Source organism: Heterodontus francisci, chromosome 38 (assembly GCF_036365525.1).
Source record: "Heterodontus francisci isolate sHetFra1 chromosome 38, sHetFra1.hap1, whole genome shotgun sequence".
Classification (NCBI taxonomy): domain Eukaryota; kingdom Metazoa; phylum Chordata; class Chondrichthyes; order Heterodontiformes; family Heterodontidae; genus Heterodontus; species Heterodontus francisci.
The window spans coordinates 22,606,390-22,628,868 of record NC_090408.1 but is presented as its reverse complement, the minus strand read 5'-3'; the positions used below and the strand labels follow the sequence as shown (position 1 = coordinate 22,628,868).

The 22,479-nt window shown below is 42.4% G+C and overlaps 1 protein-coding gene across 8 annotated transcripts in view; it reads left to right on the top strand.

Annotated features, from left to right (window-relative positions):
• LOC137352419 (cation channel sperm-associated protein 2-like) overlaps positions 1-7,258 on the top strand; it is a 74,909-nt gene extending 67,651 nt beyond the window's left edge. For 6 of the 8 annotated variants that reach the window (XM_068017806.1, XM_068017807.1, XM_068017802.1 and 3 more), the window contains 2 exons: positions 2,505-2,663; positions 4,745-7,257. In XM_068017806.1, coding sequence (XP_067873907.1) covers positions 2,505-2,663; positions 4,745-4,776 — 191 coding nt within the window. In that variant the 3' untranslated portion in view covers positions 4,777-7,257. Of the gene's footprint in view, positions 1-2,504; positions 2,664-4,744 lie in introns of those variants that run through there. The other 2 variants (XM_068017809.1, XM_068017808.1) reach the window with 2 other exon arrangements.
• Positions 7,259-22,479: the final 15,221 nt, after the last annotated feature.

Here is a 22,479-nt window from a genome sequence, read left to right as displayed (position 1 = left end):
ATCTTTGAAAGTGCCAGGAAATATGAACGTACGAATTAGGAGCAGAAGGAGGCCATTCGGCCTCTCTAGCCTGTTGCACCATTCAATAATATCATGGCTGATCTGTTTCTGTCTCAAATTCCACACTCCCATCTACCCTCACCCCCCAATAACCTTTGATTCCCTTGCCTAACAAGAATCCATCTACCTCTGCCTTAAAAATATTCAATGAATCCACCTCCACCACATTCTGAGGCAGAGAGTTCCAAAGTTGCACAACCCTCAGAAAATAAATTCTCCTCATCTCTGTCCTAAAAGGGCAACCCCTAATTTTAAAACAGTGCCCACTAGTTCTGGATTCACCCACAAGCGGAAACATCCTTTCCACATCCACCTTGTCAAGACCATTCAGGATCTTATATATTTCAATCAAGTCTCCTCTCACTCTTCTAAACTCCAGTGAAAACAACCCCAGTCTGTCCAACCTTTCCTCATAAGACAACCTGCTCATTCCAGGTATCAATCTAGTAAACCTCCTCTGAACCATCTCCAAAGCATTTACATCCTTCCTAAAATAAGGAGACCAAAACTGCACACAGTTACAGAGATGTGGTCTCACCAAAGCCCAGTATAACTGAAGCATAATATCCTTACTTTTATTTTCAATTCCTCTGATAATAGAGGATAGCATTCCATTAATAAAAACAAGAAATACAGGAAACACGCAGCAGGTCTGGCAGCATCTGTGGATAGAGAAGCAGAATTAACGTTTCAGGTCAGTGACCCTTCTTCAGAACTGGCAAATATTAGAAATGTAGAAGGTTATAAGCAAGTAAAGTGGGGGTGGGGTAAGAGATAACAAAGGAGAAGGTGTAGATAGGACAAGGTCACAGAATAGCTGACCAGAAGGTCATGGAGCAAAGATATGTTAATGGTGTGTTGAAAGACAAAGCATTAGTACAGAAAGGGTATTAACGGACTGAAAATTGAACAGCCGCCAGTACAAACATGAAAAAAACAATGGGTAAGCAAACTGAACAAACTAAGATGAAATAAAATAAACACAAAATGTAAAAAAAGGAAAAAGAAAAAAATAATTAAAAATAAAAGTTAAATGGGGGGCCCGGCATGCTCTGAAATTATTGAACTCAATGTTCAGTCCGGCAGGCTGTAGTATGCCTTGGTAAATGAGATGCTGTTCCTCGAGCTTGCGTTGATGTTCACTGGAACACTGCAGCAATCCCAGGACAGAGATGTGAGCATGAGAGCAGGGGGTAGTGTTGAAATGGCAAACAACCGAAGCTCGGGGTCCTGCTTGCGGACTGAGTGGAGGTGTTCCACAAAGCGGTCACCCAGTCTGCGTTTGGTCTCCCCGATGTAGAGGAGACCGCATTGTGAGCAGCGAATACAGTATACTCCATTGAAAGAAGTACAAGTAAACCACTGCTTCACCTGAAAGGAGTGTTTGGGGCCTGGGATAGTGAGGAGAGAGGAGGTAAATGGGCAGGTATAACACCTGCTGCGATTGCAGGGGCTTTGTCACCTCACTGGATTCCCCCAGGCGCAGGGCATCATCAATTGCACTCACGTGGCCAAAAAGACACCCAGTCACCAGCCAATCAAATTCATTAACAGGATGGGCTTCCACTCCCTCAATGTTCAACTCATCAGTGATCACAACAAGAGCCTCCTCCAAGTGTGCGCTCGCTTTCCTGGCAGCTGCCATGACTTCTTCATCTTCTGTCAGTCCACATTGCCTCAGATCTTCGCTTCAAGCCCCAAAGTGTGTGGATGGAAGCTAGGGGACAAGGGATATCCCATGAAGACATAGCTAATCACCCCTCTACAGGAGCCCCAAACAGAGGTGCAGAGACGTTACAACCATTGCCACCTGATCACTAGGACCAGCATTGAGCAGGCCATCGGGCTTCTGAAGATGCAATTCCAGTGTCTGGACCTGAAATGTTAACTTTGTTTCTCTCTCCACAGATGCTGCCTGACCTGCTGAGTGTTTCCAACATTTTTTGTTTTTATTTTAGATTTACAGCATCCGCAGTAGTTTGTTTTTGTATTGGATTGTTGGATGCTTAACTAAGGATTTCGAGTTTAAATCTCTGGCTTGATATCGATTCCCACCTGACTGTCCTTAAATGATGAATATCTGTGCAATTGTGAGAGACATATCCCTCTTTGACAGTTATTTTCAATTGTTGCACATAGAGAAATCCTATATATACACATATCCAAGTTAACAATGCTTTAAAGTATTGTCTTGTGCTTAAATAATTAACTTAAAAAACATTGTTAAAGTAAGCCCACAAGAGGGATTTGTGGCTATTGTAGCTTTTATACCAGAACCCTGAAATGGCAGCCTCCCCACTAAGAGCTCCCTGTGACTGCTGGGCCCTGCTGCATCTGTCGAATCACAAAATTGACCCTTGTGTGCTTTTAGCAGTTAGAATGTCATGTGATTAAATATGAAAGAAAGGACAAATTAAAGCCATATTGGTTTCATTTCTACACAGACTGGGAAGGCTACGTTCGTAAAAATATAAAGCTGATGAAAAATAACTCAGCAAAAGAGAAGGTTATCTGGCCGAGGGACTCTTTGTTTCATTACTATGAACTACTAGAACAGCTCCAATACAATCTGGGAGAACGGAAGAAACTACAACTTCTTGCAGGTTGGTGCAATCACTGATGCTAAATGAACCTACATGTCAAATGCTGACATCTTTATTAGGTCCTGTAATCATAAATGACAGAAGTAACATTAATAATCGACATTAAGCAGTGTTGAGTGCCAGAATGTTTGAGCTTAGCAATGCAGTATAGGACTGAGATGAGGAGAAATTTCTTCACTCAGAGGGTTGTGAATCATTGGAATTTTCTATCCCAGAGCGCTGTGGTGCTCAGTCATTAAGTATGTTCAAGACTGAGATCAATAGATTTTTGGGCACAAAGGGAATTGAGGGATATGGGGATCAAGCGGGGAAATTGGGGTAGAAGTTCAGCCATCTTATTGAATAGTGGAGCAGGCTCAAGGGGACATATGGCATAGTCCTGCTCCTATTTCTCATGCTCTTAGCTTCAATTCACAATGAAATTGAAAAGCAGATGCATAAGCATGAGGAATTAAATAAAACTACCCTGGCTCTTCCACCCCAAATGGTAGGAAGGTGATCGTCTGTCAGATCTCTGCCAGTGTGGCATTTAAAAGTTTCACAAGGGCAATGAGAAATTCAAGTCTGTTGAAACATTGACCTGAAACGTTAACCCTGTTTTCCCCTCTCCGCAGATGCTGACTGACCAGCTGAGTATTTCTAGCATTTTCTGTTTTTATTTCAGATTTCCAGCATCTGCAGTATTTTGCTTTTGTTGAGATGATACTTCCTCTCTTTGTACCCCTCTGCCTGTATAGTAGCTGCTGGGTTAACGTTTCGGGTCAGTGACCCTTCTTCGGAACTGACAAATATTAGAAAAGTCACAGATTATAAGCAAGTGAGGTGGGGGTGGGGCAAGAGATAACAAAGGAGAAGGTGCAGATTGGACCAGGCCACATAGCTGACCAAAAGGTCACGGAGCAAAGGCAAGCAATATGTTAATGGTGTGTTGACCACAGTGTGGTCTCCTCTACATTGGGGAGAACAAGCGCAGACTGGGTGACCGCTTTGCGGAACATCTCCGCTCAGTCCGCAAGCAGGACCCGGAGCTTCCGGTTGCTTGCCATTTCAACACTCCCCCCTGCTCTCATGCTCACATCTCTGTCCTGGGATTGCTGCAGTGTTCCAGTGAACATCAACGCAAGCTTGAGGAACAGCATCTCATCTACCGATTAGGCACACTACAGCCTGCCGGACTGAACATTGAGTTCAATAATTTCAGAGCATGACAGCCCCCCATTTTACTTTCATTTTCAGTTATTTTTTCTTCCTTTTTTTAACTTTCTTTTTTACATTTTTTACAATCTTTTTTTGCATTTATTTCATTTCATCTTAGTTTGTTCAGTTTGCTTACCCACTGTTTTTTTCAGGTTTTTTTTTCAGGTTTGCACTTGCTGCTGTTCAATATTCAGTGTATTTACACCTAATCTGTACTAATGCTTTGTCTTTCAACACACCATTAACATATTGTTTGCCTTTGCTCCGTGACCTTTTGGTCAGCTATGTGGCCTGGTCCAATCTGCACCTTCTCCTTTGTTATCTCTTGCCCCACCCCCACCTCACTTGCTTATAATCTGTGACTTTTCTAATATTTGCCAGTTCCGAAGAAGGGTCACTGACCCGAAACGTTAACTCTGCTTCTCTTTCCACAGATGCTGCCAGACCTGCTGAGTGATTCCAGCATTTCTTGTTTTTGTTTCAGATTTCCAGCATCCGCAGTATTTTGCTTTTATTGTAGTAGCTGCTGGGCTTTGCTCCCCATTTTACACAACTAAGATCAGACACCCAAGTTGGGAGTCGTCTGCAGTCACTCCACAGCACTCTTTAGTGGCACACTGCCTTGCAGCTCTAATACAGTAAATCACTGTGTTGCCATGCGTCATTGTTCATAACAATGTTATTATAGTTCATAAATATGCAGATAGAATTATTTTCAGTTGTACAAGTGAAATAAAATATTTCAGGATCTGAGGTAGGTTCAGATCATGGTGCTGTGAACTATTAGCCAAAAATAATAGCAGGGATAAAATCTTATCCTACACATGAAATGAAATCATTAGTCTATCTCATATATTTGACACTTGTATTTTTGTTTTCTCTAGCTCAGGCCCTCCTGAATATGCATGATGTGTAAAAAGACTTCAAGATGTAGTTGGCCAAACTGAATACTCAAGAAAGTAAAATATATTAATTGCAAACTCTGTAAGGCTAATGTTTGATAATTAAGTTATTACCAATATTGTAACTTAACTATTTCAGTTCTACTTTATGTGCCATTTATTTTATTTACACTTTTACTCTTGTTACTATAATTTTTCAGTTATTTCTCTCCCTTGAGTCACATAAAGAATTTTGGGGAGTAAGATAAGTTTCCTCTCTTTTTGGGAAGGCCCAAGCCTCCACTTGACATTTCCTTTATACAGTAATCAGGTACGTTAGGCCCTGTGACACACTCAGATGAATTTTTACTCTTACTAGCAGGCAGAACATGGGCATTACTGGATCGACCAGTTGATTTGCATTTATTGAAGTCAGTGGAAATGAAATTTAGGTGGGGTGCCAGACAGATGGCTGATCTGCTACTGCCTATTTTATGCTCTGCAATAAAAGCGAAAATTCATCCAGTCTGTGCAATACCTTTCTTTTATATAAAAAAAAAACTTGGCTTTGGAGAGGGTTCTGAGTGCAGCTGCAAACTGAGCCCTCAATGTAAAGAGGATGAGCTAAGAAGGAAGTTTGGAGAAACTCAACCTCTGTAGTCTAAAAAGATGAAGGTTAAGAGCGGACCTCACTGAAGTATCTAAATTACTAAATGGCATAAGATGTTACCTTAAAGGAACCCAAGAAAGTAAGGTCATAGGGCACAACAACATCCTGCTTCCTGTGGTGCACTTCAACATGTCTCCAACATACCACCTTAAGGAGGGCATAACAGTGAATGCCAGGCAGGAGGTAAAAAGTAGAAATGTGCAGCATGGTTGAAGAGAAAAATGTTGAAAGGTTTTGAAAACAGAGTGAAAGGAAGCATACTAAAAGGAATAAGGCAGTAAGGTGAAGGGTATTATAGCAGGTAGGACATGAGAGGTTGAACGAAGGGCCACCGAAAGTGGAATAAAAAGGGCAAGGGGCAAGAAAAAGGCTACTGCTACGGGAATGGAGTGGAGGGGGATGGTTTGCATGTGGGGACATAAGGTAAAGCAGAGCAAGGCCAGGAGGGATATCTACGGGGCCATAGGGAGCCAATGGAGGATAAGAGTGATGGGAACTAGGTCTTCGTGTAGATTAGGATGTGGAGGGTTGAGGCAAGGAGGTCAGATGGAAGGCCTTAGTGAAGTTAAGCCTCAAGGTGATGAAGCTTGGATTAGGGTTTTGTCAGCAGAACAGGAAGTGATGGGAATAGAGATATGCAATGTTGCAAAGGTGGACGAAAACAGTCCTGGTAATACAATGGATCTCCAAGAGGATCCTGAGCTCAAGGTTGAGCAGCACATTAAGGACCCACAACTACTGGCAGCCTGATTGGCAGGTCAGGAAGCCGGAGGTGTATCGGTGGTGTTGGAAGCCAAGAACAATGTCAATGGTTTTTGGCACATCTAGATCTTGGTGCCAGAGTTGGAGAGTATCGCAACATCTTTTGGATAAATGTAAGAAGTAGAGCTAGTGTCATTAGAGCACATGTGGAAGCTGATCCTATGCTTCTGGTTGAAGTCACCAAGCGTGTAGCATGTAGACAGTAAAGATTAAGGTGATCAAAAATGGATTCCTGGGTACTCCAGAGAGTGCCAATTATTGCAAATATCCTGTAGTTGTGGTCTGTCATTCACTGCTCAGCCGCAGACTATGCTGTGGACCCCAGGCACACCCAGTCTCCCCAAACCAAGCTGGCAATCAGCGAAATCAGTTAATCTCTCATATCGCTGTTAGAAACCCCAGAAAAAGCTCAGGCTAGTTCGGTGAGGTGCATCTATGTTTTTAACAGCGATCTGAGTAATAACTATTGCTGAACACTGGTCTGGCCCTCAAAAATATGTGGAATGTGTTAAATGTCTCCAATATGATTACATTACTAGATTTTTTCAATAACTAAAAAAAATGTTTTTCGGGATATTTCAACTTCTACCTTCACCCCATATAAATGTCCCAATCTTTATTTCGCTCTGTGTAACATTTTTAAAGAAGTGCTTTTCATATCCTCATGTACGGTCTGTGGGAACTCTTTAATGTGATTGGCTGCTTGGACAGCTTGATGCCATCACTGTAGCTTGACGTTGGGAATCCCCATTAAATAATGCTACAAACAGTTGCTCAGCGAAAGAGTTAATTCTCAACACAAGAGCTCAGCGAGTCTTTTCTTGATGTCAGCAGTGAGCACCCTTGCTTCGCCACTAACCACAAAATCCAAACTATTATCTTTCTGAATTCCTTAGAGTGAGGACTATAATATCAATCACCAATATACGAAATATTTTCCAAAAGAAACACAGGTAGACAGTGTTTTGGAAAAACGCAAAATATAAATCAGTGACTAAGTATAATATTTTATACAAAATTTAATGTAGCAGGATTACAAAATATGATTAACCACTTAAAATAAAGGATTAAAAACATTGTAATTATGTTATGATATTAACACTGCATTACATATAACATTAGTTGAAATCCAGTATGTAACACTAGCACTTGATTACTGCTTTATTTTGGCAGCTTTTGGTGTAATTATTGCAAGTTTGCATTCTTCGTTAAGAATTAAATAGTTGTTATGGGTTTATATATGATTGCAAAGTCATCAAATAAACCACAAACTAATGATGAAATCTGAATAAAATATGCTAAGCTAGCATTATTTTTGCACTCCTAAATAAATCAGAATTGAATGCATAGTTTTGTAGGTCCTCCGCTGGGGTACTAATAATTAATGACAAATCTGCGATTATATATTGGCTATATAGCTGTATAAAACGCTAATTAGGCCACAGCTGGAGTACTGTGTACAGTTCTGGTCACCACACTATAGGAAGGATGTGATTGCACTGGAGATGGTGCAGAGGAGATTCACCAGGATGTTGCCTGGGCTGGAGCATTTCAGCTATGAAGAGAGACTGGATAGGCTAGGGTTGTTTCCCTTAGAACAGAGAAGGGCATTGATAGGATAGATAGGAAGAAACTTTTTTCCTTAGGGGAGGTGTCAGTAACCAGGGGCATAGATTTAAGGTAAGGGGCAGGAGGTTTAGAGGGGATTTGAGGAAAAATGTTTTCACCCAGAGGGTGGTTGGAATCGGGAACACACTACCTGAAGGGGTGGTAGAGGTAGGAACCCTCACAACATTTAAGAAGCATTTAGATGTGCACTTGAAATGCCATAACATACAAGGTTACGGGCCAAGTGCTGGAAAATGGGATTAGAATAGATAGATGCTTGATGGCCGGCACAAACACGATGGGCCGAAGGGCCTGTTTCTGTGCTGTATAACTCTATGACTCTATGATTGTATATGTAGCGCTGAAGAGGGACGTTGCAGTTGAGGGGTCAAAGACAAAGTCTATTTGGTTAGATTTAAGGAACAATAGAGGAGCCACTCATTCCTAATGGGATACATATTCGGCTACTGAGGGAAGTAAGGGTGGGAATTGTGGAGGATCTGGTCACAAGCTTCCAATATTCCTTGGGTATGTGAGTGGTGCCAGAGAACTGGAGGATTACACATGTTACATCCTTGTTCAAAAAAGGGGAGAGAGTTAAACTAGGCAACCACAGGCCAGTCAGCCTAACACTGGTGGAAGAGAAATTTTTAGAGACAATAATCGGAGACAAAATTAATTGTCATTTGGAAAAGTATGGACTAATAAATGAAACTCAGCATAGATACATTAAAGGCAAATCATTTTTGACTAACCTGATCAAGTTTTGCGATGAAGTAACCAGAGAATTGATGAGGGTAGTACAGTTAATGTTGTGTATATAGAGTTTCAAAAGACTATTCCAGACATGTTAGCAAAATCAAAGGCCGTGGTAGCCTGCATACAAAATTGGCTAAGGGATAGAAAGCAGAGAGTAATGGTGAAAGATTGTTTTTCAGACTGGAGGAACATACACAGTGGTGGTCCCTAGGGGTTGGTATTAGGACCATAGCTCACTTCGATTTGTATTAATAACATGGACTTGGATATATAGGGCATAATTTCAAAGCTTGCAGATGATATAAAACATAGAAATGTATTAAACAATGAGGAGGATAGTAGACTTCAGGGAGACATAGGGCTGAATTTCACCCCCCGCCACCCCAAGAGCAAGATGGTGGGGGGGGGGGGGGCGGTGGTGGTTGTGGCGTAAAATGGAGCAGGAGGCTCCGGGAGCCCTTCCCAACCTGCTCCCGCCTCTGCCGCCACTTTACGCAGGGCGGTGGCGGCAATAAATGGCCCACCTGCCCCAGGCCAATCAAAATCCTTAAGTGGCCACTTAACGGCCGCTTAAGGGCCTTCGCACACTTCCACGTGGACGGGACCCGAGAGAAGCCGTCTGACAAAAGCAGGCTGCTCTCGAATGGCCCGGGGGAGGGCCCTGTGCCCGATGGAAGGCCGCCCAACTACCCCAACCACCGCCAATAACCAGTATGCCCCCCGTCCCCCCCCAATTGACCACTCTTGCCTCGCCAGAGAGGCAACCAAAACCTATCTTTGTTCCAGGCTCCTTGACATCTTTTCTTTGAGCTGGACTGTAGTCCCAGCAGTGGCCACCGCTCCCAGTGGCACTGCTGGATCTAAGAGCTGCCAGCCTCGCTGATTGGCCGGCAGGTCCATTCGGCAGGACTTCCTCCTTCAAGCGGGTGGATGTCCCGCCTCAGAGCAATTAAAGCCCAGAGACCCGCAAATTACAGGTCAGATCCCCAGGTAAGGCGGAAGCGGGTTCGTCACCGACTTTTCAGTCGGTGGCCGGCTCCCGTCTGCCTAGGGTAAAATCCCGGCTGTAGACAGACTTGTGAAATAGGCAAACAAGTGGCAGATGGAATTTAATGCAGAGAAGGATAAAGTGATTCATTTTGGTAGGAGGAATCAGGAGAGGCAGTATGAACAAAATGGTACACTTTTAAAGGGAGTGCAGGAACAGGGAGACCTGGGGGTGTTTGTACACAAATCTTTGATGATGGCAAATAAGTTGAGAAGGCTGTTATAAAAGCATATTGGATCCTTGACTTTATTAATAGAGGAAAAGAGTACAAAAGCAAAGAACTTATGCTGAACGTTTACAACACACTGGCTTGGGGGAATTTTATGCTCTCCCCTGCGGCGGGTTTGGAGGTGGGGAGAGCCACGTCCCTGCCCTCGGTACCAACCCCCCGTTACACCCCCCTCACCTGCGACCCTCACACCGCGAGACCCCTCCCACCCTGACCTATCTGTGGCCTGGGTCCAGTGCAGTTCCTGGGCCTTGGGTGGGTGCTCCACCAGCAGCAGCCACCACCTCCGCAGTGGCGCTGCTCAGTTAAAGAGCAGATGGCATCTGATTGGCTGGCAGCTCTCAGAGGATGGGACTTCCATTGATGGGGTCCTTGATCCCGAGGAAGGCCCACCGCTGTCAACTTAAGTCCCTAATTGAGCATTTGATTTGGTGGGTGAGTTGGTCAGTGCAGGCACATTGGGCCAAAGGGCCTGTTTCTGTGCTGTAAAACTTTATGACACGAGATTCTCGGCATCGCTTTTGCCGGATGTCGAGACCCCCATCGCCCGGATAAAATCCCAGCTATTGTGTCCCATTCTGGGAGCCATACTTTAGGAAGGATGTCAAGGCCTTGAAAAGGGTGCAGAAGAGGTTTACTAGAATGGTACCAGGGATAAGGGACTTCAGTTATGTGGAGAGACTGGAGAAGCTGGGTTTGTTCTCCCTGGAGCAGAGAAGATTAAGAGGATTTTTGATATAGGTGTTCAAATCATGAAGGGTTTTGATTAAGTATATAAGGAGAAACTATTTCCAGTCGCAGAAGGGTCAGAAGACACTGATTTAAGGTGAATAGTCAGAGACAACTTGAGGAAACTTTATTTTTACTCAGCAAGTTGTGATCTGGAATGCGCTGCCTGAAAGGGCGGTGGAAGCAGACTCAATAATGACATTCAAAAGAGAATTGGATATAAATTTGAGGGAAAAAGATTACAGGGCAACAGGGAAAGAGCAGGGGAGTGGAATTAATTGGATAGCTCTACCAAAGGACCAGCACAGCCACGATGGGCTGAACAGCCTCCTCCTCTGCTGTATTGTTCCATGATTCTATGTGAAACTGCGAAGATATACAGAACTATACAGAGTCATGAACATAGATTATGATAGAATCACAGTGGGAGTTTTGGCATTTGAAACCAATTAAACTGCTTAGCAAGTTAGGTTAACGGGATAAAACCAATTATGGAAGAAGTTAAAGTTGCATTGTCCAGTCACTTTGTGTGTAATTTTAAACCACAAACTGGGTGGGTTTGGGTTGGTTGGGAGGTTAAGAGTTACCAAATTTCATACCCAAGTCCAATCTCTGTTCCAACCCACCCACTTCTGGTTTTTAACAGAGGAAGCAACCAATCTGCTCTCAAGAGGCACCAAAACCTTTTAAGGAGGCAGTATTCCAGAAGTTAAAAGGTATTTTATTTTTAACGAATATCAGCTGGGTTTCCCAGGACTCAGGAAATGAGGCAGGTAAAAAGAGCCAGGTAGGACTGGATCCACAAGGTAAATACATTTACAGCACTGCTTCTGGGCGAGAGGAACAAGAGTGTTTCCTGCAGTCCCAACAAGCAAACCTCTCTACAGGTCCTGCGATCGACCGACCACCCTCTTCTTCCCCATCCCCTCCCACCACCAACCTCCACGATCCACCACCCAAAGCCTCCCCCTCCACGACCTCACTAGTAATCAGAATAGAGAAGAAGTCGCACTGGCCCGAATAAAAAAATAGAATGTCATTAGCTTTGCCTGGTTTAAGCTTGTTCAGATGTGCTGACTCAGGTGCCTGTAGAATTTATCGGCACAGTGGTTATACAGAGGCAAAGCAGAATGAAGCTAAGAGAGCTTGTGCAAGAAAGGAGCTAAATTCTAACATTCAAATCCTAACAACTGACTTGACCGGCACATTGTGGAACGTGTTCTTGTTCTTGCAAGTTGAAATGACCCAATGCGTGCTGCCTAATGCTCCTTGACTTTTTGTTTTATTTATATTCCAAATTTGCAATTTTTATTGTATTCTGACCCCACTCCTTATCTCTCTCTCCCTCCTCTCTGCTGCCAATTGCGGCCTTGTGCTGCAGGCTTTCCTGCCTGACAGGCAGCCAGCCTGTCAATCTGGTTGGCTGTTGGGCAGGAAACCTGCTGAAAAAAATTGAGAAGATGTCCTGCTGCTAATTTCAGCTGTACATCCGAGAGACCTTTACTTCCAGGTTTCCCGTCTGGAAATCCTTCTCACTTGTTTCTCTTCATGGCCTAAGTAAATATCGGGCCCTTTGTGTTAATGTAACCCTATTGAAGACAAGCAACCTTTTAGGTGACAAGGACTAGTAAGCAAAAACAAAGCACAATTGACAGAAAACTCCAGAAAGTAAAATTATGCAATACAGGACACTTAATAAGACACGCATATCCATTGTTTCTCCAAGATGACGTTACATATAAAGTTTTAATTGATGCTGGTTCAGTTTTATATATATGTGCATAATATATAGATACTATGCAGATGCACATTTTGTTGATATAATGCCATACATTCATCCTTCAACTAACACCCCCAGAGCAGATTAACTAGTCATTTGTCATGTTTACTGTCTGTGGGACTTTACTATATGCACATTGGTTGCTGCATTTGCCTACATAACAACAATGACTACATTTCAAAAGCAATCAAGAAAGGTGTCATATAAATGTAAATGTTTTCATATGTGTTCGGAAGACACAGAATCCATAATGATGCTTCATACAGACAAAAAAAGTTTCAAAGCAGCTCTTTTAATATTAATATATATATGCATCTAGACATTGCTGTTGTTTCTATTCCTGGGTAAACTGAAGATTGCTAAAAGCTCAGAGGAAATTTACTCCTGTTAGTTTTACTCACCATATTGCTGTTTTAAGTTTGTGGGTAGAACTGTGGGTTCACAGAATTGTTACAGTGCAGAAGGAGGCCATTCGGCCCATCATGTCTGCACCGGCTCTCCGAAAGAGCAATTCACTCACTTCCATTTCTCCACCTTCCCCCCAAAACCCTGCACATTCTTCCTTTTCATACAACAGTCTAATTCCCTTTTGAATGCTTCAGTTGAACCTGCCACCACAACACTGTCAAACCTTAATCACTCCCTGCATGAAAAAGTTTTTTCTCATGTCACTTTTGCTTCTCTTACCAAATACTTCAAATCTGTGCCCTCTCGTTCTCGATCTTTTCATGAGTGGGAACAGTTTCTCTCTGTCTACTCTGTCCAGACCCCTCATGATTTTGAATACCTCTATCAAATCACCTCTCAGACTTTTCGCCAAGGAAAACAGTCCTAACTTCTCCAATCTATCTTCATAACTGAAGTTCTTCATCCATGGAACCATTCTTGTGAATCTTTTCTGTACTTTCTTCGATGCCCTCAAGTCTTTCCTAAAATGTGGCACTCAGAACTGGACTCAACACTCCAGCTGAGGCCAAACTACTGTCTTATACAAGTTCAACATAACTTACTTGCTCTTGTACTCGATGCCCCTATTAATAAAGCCCAGGATACTGTATGCTTTATTAACCGCTCTCTCAACCTGTCCTGCCACCTTCAATGACTTATGCACATATACACCTAGGTCCCTCTGCTCCTGCACCCCCTTTAGAATTGTTCCTTTTATTTTATATTGTCTCTCCATGTTCTTCCTACCAAAATGAATCAATTCACATTTCTCTGCATTGAATTCCATCTGCCATCTGTACGCCCATTCTACCAACTTGTCTATGTCCTTTTGGAGTTCTACACTATCCTCCTCACAGTTCACAATGCTTCCAAGTTTCATTCATTCACACTTTGAAATTGTGCCCTGTACACCAAGGTCTAGGTCATGAATATATATCAGGAAAAGCAAGGGTTCCAGCACTGATCCCTGGGGAACTCCACTACAAACCTTCCTCCAGCTTGAAAAACATCCATTAACCACTATTCTTTGTTTCCTGTCACTCAGCCAATTCCATATCCATGCTATTACCGTCCCTTTAATTCCATGAGCTACAAGTTTGCTCACATGTCTGTTGTGTGGCACTGTATCAAATGCCTTTTGAAAGTCCATGTACACCACATTGTCATGCAGGCACCCAGCTGCCAAGAATGAGGCACACATTATTTCGCTACATGAACATTAAAATTTAAAATTGCTGCTGGGAAGAAAAGAGGGCCTATCACAAGGAATTGCCAGGCCCCATGTCGGAAAGACTTTTTTTGCATAGTAACAGACAGTACTTGGAACGGACAAAGGGGTCACTCCCTGCTCCAATTTAATCCACAATGGACTTTTGATTACCAGACATTGAAGGTGGAGAGGCTAGCATTCCAGGTTAACTACTAAAATGGCCGAATATACAAACTTACGTGGTCAGACCAGTTTAGTCACATGGCTAACTGACTGTTGGAGTTTTTTTTTTAATTTGAACTTGCCATAGGGAATTTGAACTCAAAGTTCTTTGCTCCTGGACTGAAAAGACACTCCTCCTGTTGGCTCCCATCTCTTTCTGAACTGAAGACCCATTGAAGACACGTGAACCCCAAGAGAGAAAAGTCTGATACAGTGAACAAGGTTTAAGAAGAATAGTGGGCCCCAATGAAAAGCAAGACTATTTACAAAAGGACTGCATTGAGCTCGAAGCACAGTAAACAAGAAACTCTTCTGATATTGTCTCAAACCTTTCCATTTTATTTTTCTTCAGCTCTTTTCTGTCCCTATTTGCATGTGCAAATCACATGTGCATGCTAGCGTGGGGCGCGGCATGTATCCGTAGGCATTAACCGAATTAGAGTTTAAGTTTAAGGTTTAATAAATTTCTGTTCTTTAAACCTAAGAAAACCTGGTGTGCTCATTTCTTTGCCTTATAATCGGCAAGTGGTGAACAAGGATTCACCAAGGGGGGAACTCAAAACACAGAGTGTTAAAAAATTAAACCCTGTTATAATAAGACCAGGTGAAGGCTAAAAGGGACCCCTAGACACCTTTCTCACTTGGTCGTAACAACATCAACAACATTGCCCTCATCAACCTCTGTTACCGCCTCAAAAAACTCCAGCAAGTTAGTTAAACATGATTTTCCCTTAAGAAATCCATGCTGGCTGTCCTTAATTAACCCGTATTTGTCCAAGTGACTATTAATTTTGTCCCGAATTATTTTTTCTAAAAGTTCTCCCATCACAGACGTTAAACTGATTGGCCTGTAGTTGCTGGGCATTTCTTTGCACCCTTTTTTGAACAAGAGTATAATGTTTGCAATTCTCCAGTTCTCTGGCACCATCCCTGAGTCTAAAGAAGACTGAAAAATTATGGCCAGTGCCTCTGCGATTTCCTCTCTCACTTCCCTCAGTATCCTTGGATGCATCTCATCCAGTCCTGGTGCTTTATCCACTTGAATTACAGACAGCCTATCTAATACACACTCTTTCACAAATTTAAACCCTCTAGTGTCTGAATTACCTCCTCTTTCACCATTGCCTGGGTTGCATCTTCTTCCTTGGGTTGTCTCTCAAACACTGTAGGCTAGCTGTGAACTGTAATTAGGAACTAGCTAAGCACCCGATAAAACTGATATGAAAAGCAAATGCTTATTTGATAATGTTGCTGCAGTAATGATGGTGTAACACTCATGGGAAGTGCAACGATTAAATTACAGAACCAATCTGAAGAGTCATAAAAATTGACTTTTCCTTTAAAAAGTGGACACTGTGCTGCAAAATGGCTGCTGAAGGTTGGGCTGACTTGAACTATTCAAACTGTCTCACTGTCTGTTAAGGACAAAAGGATACATTCCAAGCTAAGATGTGCCAATTACATCCATCCTGAAATCATCAAGAGGCATTCCTGAATTGAATGGGTTCTTCTAAAACAAAGAAGTTGTGAAGTAGCCACATCTGGTTCATTGTTAGTCACTACAGTGGTGGTGGTGCGGGGGGTGCATGCATCTCCTAACAGAGGCAAAATTAGATTTTTACCTCAAAAACGTAGCTCTCTGGTGAGAGAGGAGCGAGATCACAACAACATCACAAAAAGCCTGTCCAGCCAACAGCTGTGAGGGATGCAGCAAAAACCAAGGAAGGAGCCCTGCTGCAAATTCTACAATTCAACTTGATGCAGCAGAGAACTGAAAGTGACCACCGCCTCCAGACTGAAGTCCTAAGCACCAGAAAATCTACAAACAACTCAGGCCTGCAACTTTAAAGAGAAACTGTCCTCCAAGAAGATGCAACAGGTTTACCGTGAACCCTGAACACCTATCTCAGTTCTGACCACTTACCCTTTCCCTCTCTATCTCTCTATTCTTGTGTGTGTGTGCGCAGGTGAATGCGTGCGTAGGTACTGTTGCAACTATTTCGGGAATGAATATTGTTCAATAAATATAGTTAATCTTCTGTTTTAAACCTACAAGAAAACTTGTCACTGTCTGTTTATTTGACAAATAAAACACAATGGGTTAAACCCTAGTAATAACAACACTTGCTGTGGTCAGTCGGCAGGTGAACAGTGGGAACCACCCACACCTCTTACCACCTGGCTTTAACAGTGGTTACTGAGCAGTGATCATGATATGGTATCTAACCTTGGGGTATGCAACAGAGTTTGGGTGTTGTCATTTAGGTCAATTTAAAATGATTGTATAAAGTAGTTTGGAACATGATTTCCTCCCACACTTTCTAATAAAATGCTGAGTTCATTCCTATCTATTACAATTTGCAACTTTGAGCCTGTAGTAGCTTCCTTTTTCTCTCCATATCTTTGTGAGATTGATCTGAATGAATGTTGGGAAGACTTTTGAAATTTGACTAAAGCTTAAGTTTGAAGCATGTACCCAGAGTATTTGAATAGTTGTGGTATGCAGGCCATCATATTGCAAATGTTTTGAAGTAGAAAATAATTGGTTTCATTCATTATACCTTGTTCACTCACATTCAGTGATCAAAGGCATCTGAAGGTCATTCAACACCCCAGGTACTTGAAACTGTTCTAACAATTATGACTGTGTTTGTAGAGATATATTGCACAGTAGACATTTCATTCACTACCTTGCAGTCACCTGAATAAATAGTTCCTCAATGCATTCAACCAGTGGAATGACCTAACTAAGGAAAACAAACTTCTCCTAAGTGTGTGCAAGCAATACCATTGCAAGATCCTCCTTGTACCCCTAGGCTTAAACACTTCACCAGAATAGCATTTTTCCTGTCAGTTTTAGTAATGTTTGTTAAATTCTGCCTGATGGAAGATGTCTAAAGTTTATTTTGCTTGTTAGTATTTTTGAAAGGGAAATGGTTGGCAAAGCTTTTCACGTTTGTTTACAAATGTTCAATGCAGTGATGCAAATCACAGTGAAATGACCCATTATAACAGAATAACACACATCTGTTGTGCTCCTTTCTCACGTATCAAACAAAAAAAAAGAGTTGCAAAATAATGGCCTGGAAATTTGTTGACATTGTGCCTGTTTAACTGGTGTAAAATGGATACTTGTGTTTAATATGGTGGGCAGCACGTGTAAATATTCCGCCCTGGAGGTCTGTGGCCCATCATATTGATAAAGGCTCTGGTCTAGGCACCCAGGGCTTGCATGTGAAATGGGTGTTCGGACATTTGCATATGCAATTAGGAGGCTTTATGCCTGTTCTAGGACTTCTTCCCTACGTAACAAAGAGACTAAGTCTTTCCTCATATTTTCCTTTCCAATTCAGTTTACTTGTTATTTTAATGTGTTGTCCATGACTTTCTGTGACATATCATTTTCATAGGTTTCTTATTTTTGCTCTTTCTGTCTTCTCGACATCCACATAGCTTTTCTTCTCCATATTTTTAGTTTAACTATTTTCTCACTATTTTCTAGGAAACATATAGCCAATTTGTCTCCACGTCAACTCCTTTCCCTATGAAACAATCCCAGTTTCTTACAAAGTCCATAACTTAATCTAAAGACAATGAGTTCATTCAATCATTTACATACCTAAAAACAAAGGCAAAATACTTTGGATGCTGGAAATCTGAAATAAAAACAGAAAATGCTGGAAATTCTCAGCAGATCAAGCAACAACTGTGTAGAGAGAAACAGAGTTGATGCTTTGGTTCGATGATTTTTCATTACCTGAAATGTTAACTCTTCTCAAAAATCTAAGTGAAAGAAATATTAAAGAGACTATAATTAATAATATTGGTTTCCATTACACACCACTTTAACTCGGTCCACTGCTGATTTCCAGCAACTATGGCTTTGTGAAATTATGAAGATGTTTGTGATGAGTGTGATATAGATGTAAGTGCAAAAGTTATAGCAAATGCTGTGGTCTCTGCATGCTCCTGTGGGGTCATTTTCTTTAACAATCTTATTACAATCTACTCGTTGTAAGTATACTATGACCTCTAACACTGATATATCATGGATATACAATCACCATCAAGTTCTCCTCCATGTCACACACCATCTTAACTTGGGCATATACCGAGAAAAAGTTAAAAAATATAACATTGGTCCTTCATCGTTGCTGGGTCAAAATCTGGAATTCCTTAATGCCATAAGTTTGGGTCAGATATTGTCTCACTCTGTTGAGCGGTGTCAGGCACTCCTGTCAGTATCTTACTTTTATGGAAGTTGACTTACCGTACCTTATATAAAAGACAAATTTGCATTTATATAGCACCTTTCATGACCACAGGACATCTCAAGCGCTTTACAACCAATGAAGAACTTTTGAAGTGCAGTCATTGTTGTAATGTAGGAAATGTGTTAGGCAATTTGCACACAAGTTCCACAAACAGCAATGTGATAATAACTATATCATCTTTTTCAGAGTTATTAATTGAGGGAGAAGTATTGGCCAGGACACCAGGGCTAGCTCCCCTCCTTTTCTTTGAAATATTGTCATGGGATGTTTTAAGTTCACTTGAGAGAGCAGCTGGCAGCTCAGTTCAACATCTAATCCAAAAGACACTGCCTTGGGGGAAGCTTGGCTTGGTGGGCTAGGAGATCATATCCTCTCCTGACATCCAAACATATACTTTAAAGCTAGAATCACTAGAATATGATCAGAATCTGAAAGAAAAAAAACATTTATATTTATATAGAGCCTCACAAATTTAGCACGTCTCAAATCACTTTCTAAAATGCAGTCGCTGTTGCAGTGTAGGGAAATGTGGCAGCCAATTGGCACACAGCGAGGATGCCCCGTTTGAGATTTTTTTCCACCTTGTTCTGGATATTGAGATTAGTTATAGTGCCCTTCCCACTGTTACAAAAACATGCTATATAGAATGATGATTTTTTAATCCACCGGCTGGAAATCTGAATTAAATTTAAAAGAAAAAGAAACAGTTAAAAGGTGACTCGACTAGCACCTAAGATGGCCACACCAGTTTGCATCACTATACTCCAAATTCCAATGCACTGAGGTGGAGATGAATTATCTGCACAGTCCCCTCAAGAAAAATGACCTGGAGAAACTGAGTGAACTACCTGTCCTGTTCCTATTAGAAAGACATTAAGGCCATCACTTGGACATTAAACTGGTAGAGATGAACCACCCAAACTGAAACACTTGAACAATGGGACCCTAGTTGTGAGAAGGGAATTCCTAGACATGCAGTGATTAATTTGCAAGGGGAAATACACACTAGTAACCATCATATTGAATCACTGGGTGACGGTCGTGGGACAGGCCCACCATCTGTGTTTTTAAACTGGTGTTTTCTCTGTGGAAACCAGACAAGCAGCTAGTGACTGACAAGAGAAGACCCAAGTGGGGTCCCTCCTCCCTCTCTCACTCCAATCCACCTTGCAAGTTTCGATCCCTGCCTGCTGGCCATAACTACCTAAACATATCACTGTTGTAGACAGAGACCCTTTGAAGGAAATCATCCGCATCGTTGTCTCCAGGAGAACCACCGAATCAGCCATCCACATCTTCAAACCGAAGACCTCAGAACCAGCGAATTCATCTTGAAGTCAGCTGAGTCACCAACCTCCACCAGACTGTATACCCCTTTTCATTTCTTTGGGCTCTAATTTGGCCAAGTTATCCTTCCTCAATCTGTAACCAATTTTTATTTGTGTGTGAACTTCAAATGTGTGTGTGTGTGTGTGTGTTAAAGTTGGAGCATAGTTTATTATTTTACTTAGCTCGGTTTAAGTACAATAAAGCTAACCTTTTACAAACAAAAACAAGAAATGCTGGAATCACTCAGCAGGTCTGGCAGCATCTGTAGAAAGAGAAGCAGAGTTAACGTTTCGGGTCAGTGACCCTTCTTCGGAACTCAACCTTTTTCTTTGTTGAGCTCAAGAAAACCTGCAAGTAAATAGTTAAACACTCACTGAATTGGTAAGTATATCCACTTTAAAAAGAAATAAACCTGCTTTGTGTTCAAGCAAGGAAAAGGAAAAGAGGGAAGCCCTTCGACTCCTGCTCCCCGGATTATAACCATTTATTTAGCTATGGGCAGCTAATTCAGCATGGATGTATCTGGGAGTAAAGGACAGCTTGGGTCTGGAAAGAAAGCCCAACCCGAACCTGACAGAACCACATCGGACCCGAGCCCGACCCAGCCCGAGTCATTTCATTTTTTCCCACGCCCGACCCGACCCGACCCAAACCCGACCCAGCCACCAGAATGTTCACTTTACCTACCTTCCGATTCCAAATCCGTTTTTCACTTTTTCAGTTTGTGCAGATAAGCAACAAAACCTGTAACTGGACTTGAAAGGTTGTTTAAAAGGATGAAGATTGGAGCGAAGAAGTCAGTGATTGTTTGGTCATGAGTTAATTCAGTGAATGTTTAACTATTTACTTGGAAACCCATGGAGTTGTGCCCAGACAGGTTGTGCCACACTGTACTGGTATCTGTATTGCTCAAAATAAACACAGCAATTGCCCAAAGTCTCAGAAAATATCATTGTACATTACCTAGACTCCTGCTTTACAGGTTGAAATACTTGCTGCAGGTTTATCCAGTGAGCAGCTGAGATGCAGAGACCAGGAAGGTCCTGAGTGATTAATTATTATAAAATATACAGTATATATATAAAAAATATAAAATGATCACTGTCAGGACTGTAGTCTACACACAAAACAATCACTGACTCCATGGCTCCAATCTTCATCGTTTTAAACAACCTTTCACGTCCAATTAATACTGTGTGTATCTGACCCGGACCTGGCCCGACCCGACCCAAGCCCAAAAGCTGGACCTGGAAGAACGACCCAACCCGAACCCGGTACATATCATGGGTCCCGTCTGGTTCGGGTTGGGTAGCAGGCCTTTATCTGGAAGTATTTCAGATTGTGATAGCTCATTAGCATACCAGACAATGTCCTTCTTCCTTCTTTGGCCTCCTTGTCTCAACAGACAATGGGTAAGCGCCTGGAGGTGGTCAGTGGTTTGTGAAGCAGCGCCTGGAGTGGCTATAAAGGCCAATTCTAGAGTGACAGACTCTTCCACAGGTGCTGCAGATAAAATGGGTTGTCGGGGCTGTTACACAGTTGGCTCTCTCTTTGCGCTTCTGTCTTTTTTCCTGCCAACTGCTAAGTCTCTTCGACTCGCCACGCTATAGCCCCGCCTTTATGGTTGCCCGCCAGCTCTGGCGATCGCTGGCAACTGACTCCCACGACTTGTGATCAATGTCACAGGACTTCATGTCGCGTTTGCAGACATCTTTAAAGCGGAGCCATGGACGGCCAGTGGGTCTGGTGCCAGTGACAAGCTCGCTGTACAATGTGTCCTTGGGGATCCTGCCATCTTCCATGCGGCTCACATGGCCAAGCCATCTCAGGCGCCGTTGGCTTAGTAGGGTGTATATGCTGGGGATGTTGGCCGCCTTGAGGGCTTCTGTGTTGGAGATACGGTCCTGCCACCTGATGCCAAGGATTTTCCGGAGGCAGCAAAGATGGAATGAATTGAGACGTTGCTCTTGGCTGACGTAAGTTGTCCAGGCCTCGCTGCCGTAGAGCAAGGTACTGAGGACACAGGCTTGATACACATGGACTTTTGTGTTCTGTGTCAGTGCGCCATTTTCCCACACTCTCTTGGCCAGTCTGGACTTAGCAGAGGAAGCCTTTCCCATGCGCTTGTTTAATTCTGGATCGAGAGACAGGTTACTGGTGATAGTTGAGCCTAGGTAGGTGAATTCTTGAACCAGACAATGTATTTTTTCATTGAGCCACCAGGGGGAACTGTAACTGTGCTGCTCTGTCTGTAAAACGAAATGCTGTCAGGGATATTATAGACTTCCCAATTGTTATATATATCTTGCAAGTGACGAATAATTTCTTGCTGCTGCCCCTTTATTCCCAATGGATCATTTTTCTTTAGATAGATTCTCATATTTTCTCTGATGTTAGGCACTGGATATTATCAGTGTTTCGAGCCAACAAAAAACTGATTCTACAAATTGAGGTTAACAATGTAAGTTACAGAATCATTGACCCTTTTATACTTGATTTGCACATGACTATTCTTTGTGCATGGAGCAACTGTAAAAGCAACATAAGGATACCTCCCCTGCTCTTCTTCGAAATAGGATCTTTTACGTCCACCTGAGAGGGCCAATGGGGCTTCAGTTTAACCTTTCATCCGAAAGACAGCACCTCTGACAGTGCAGCACTCCCTCAGTAC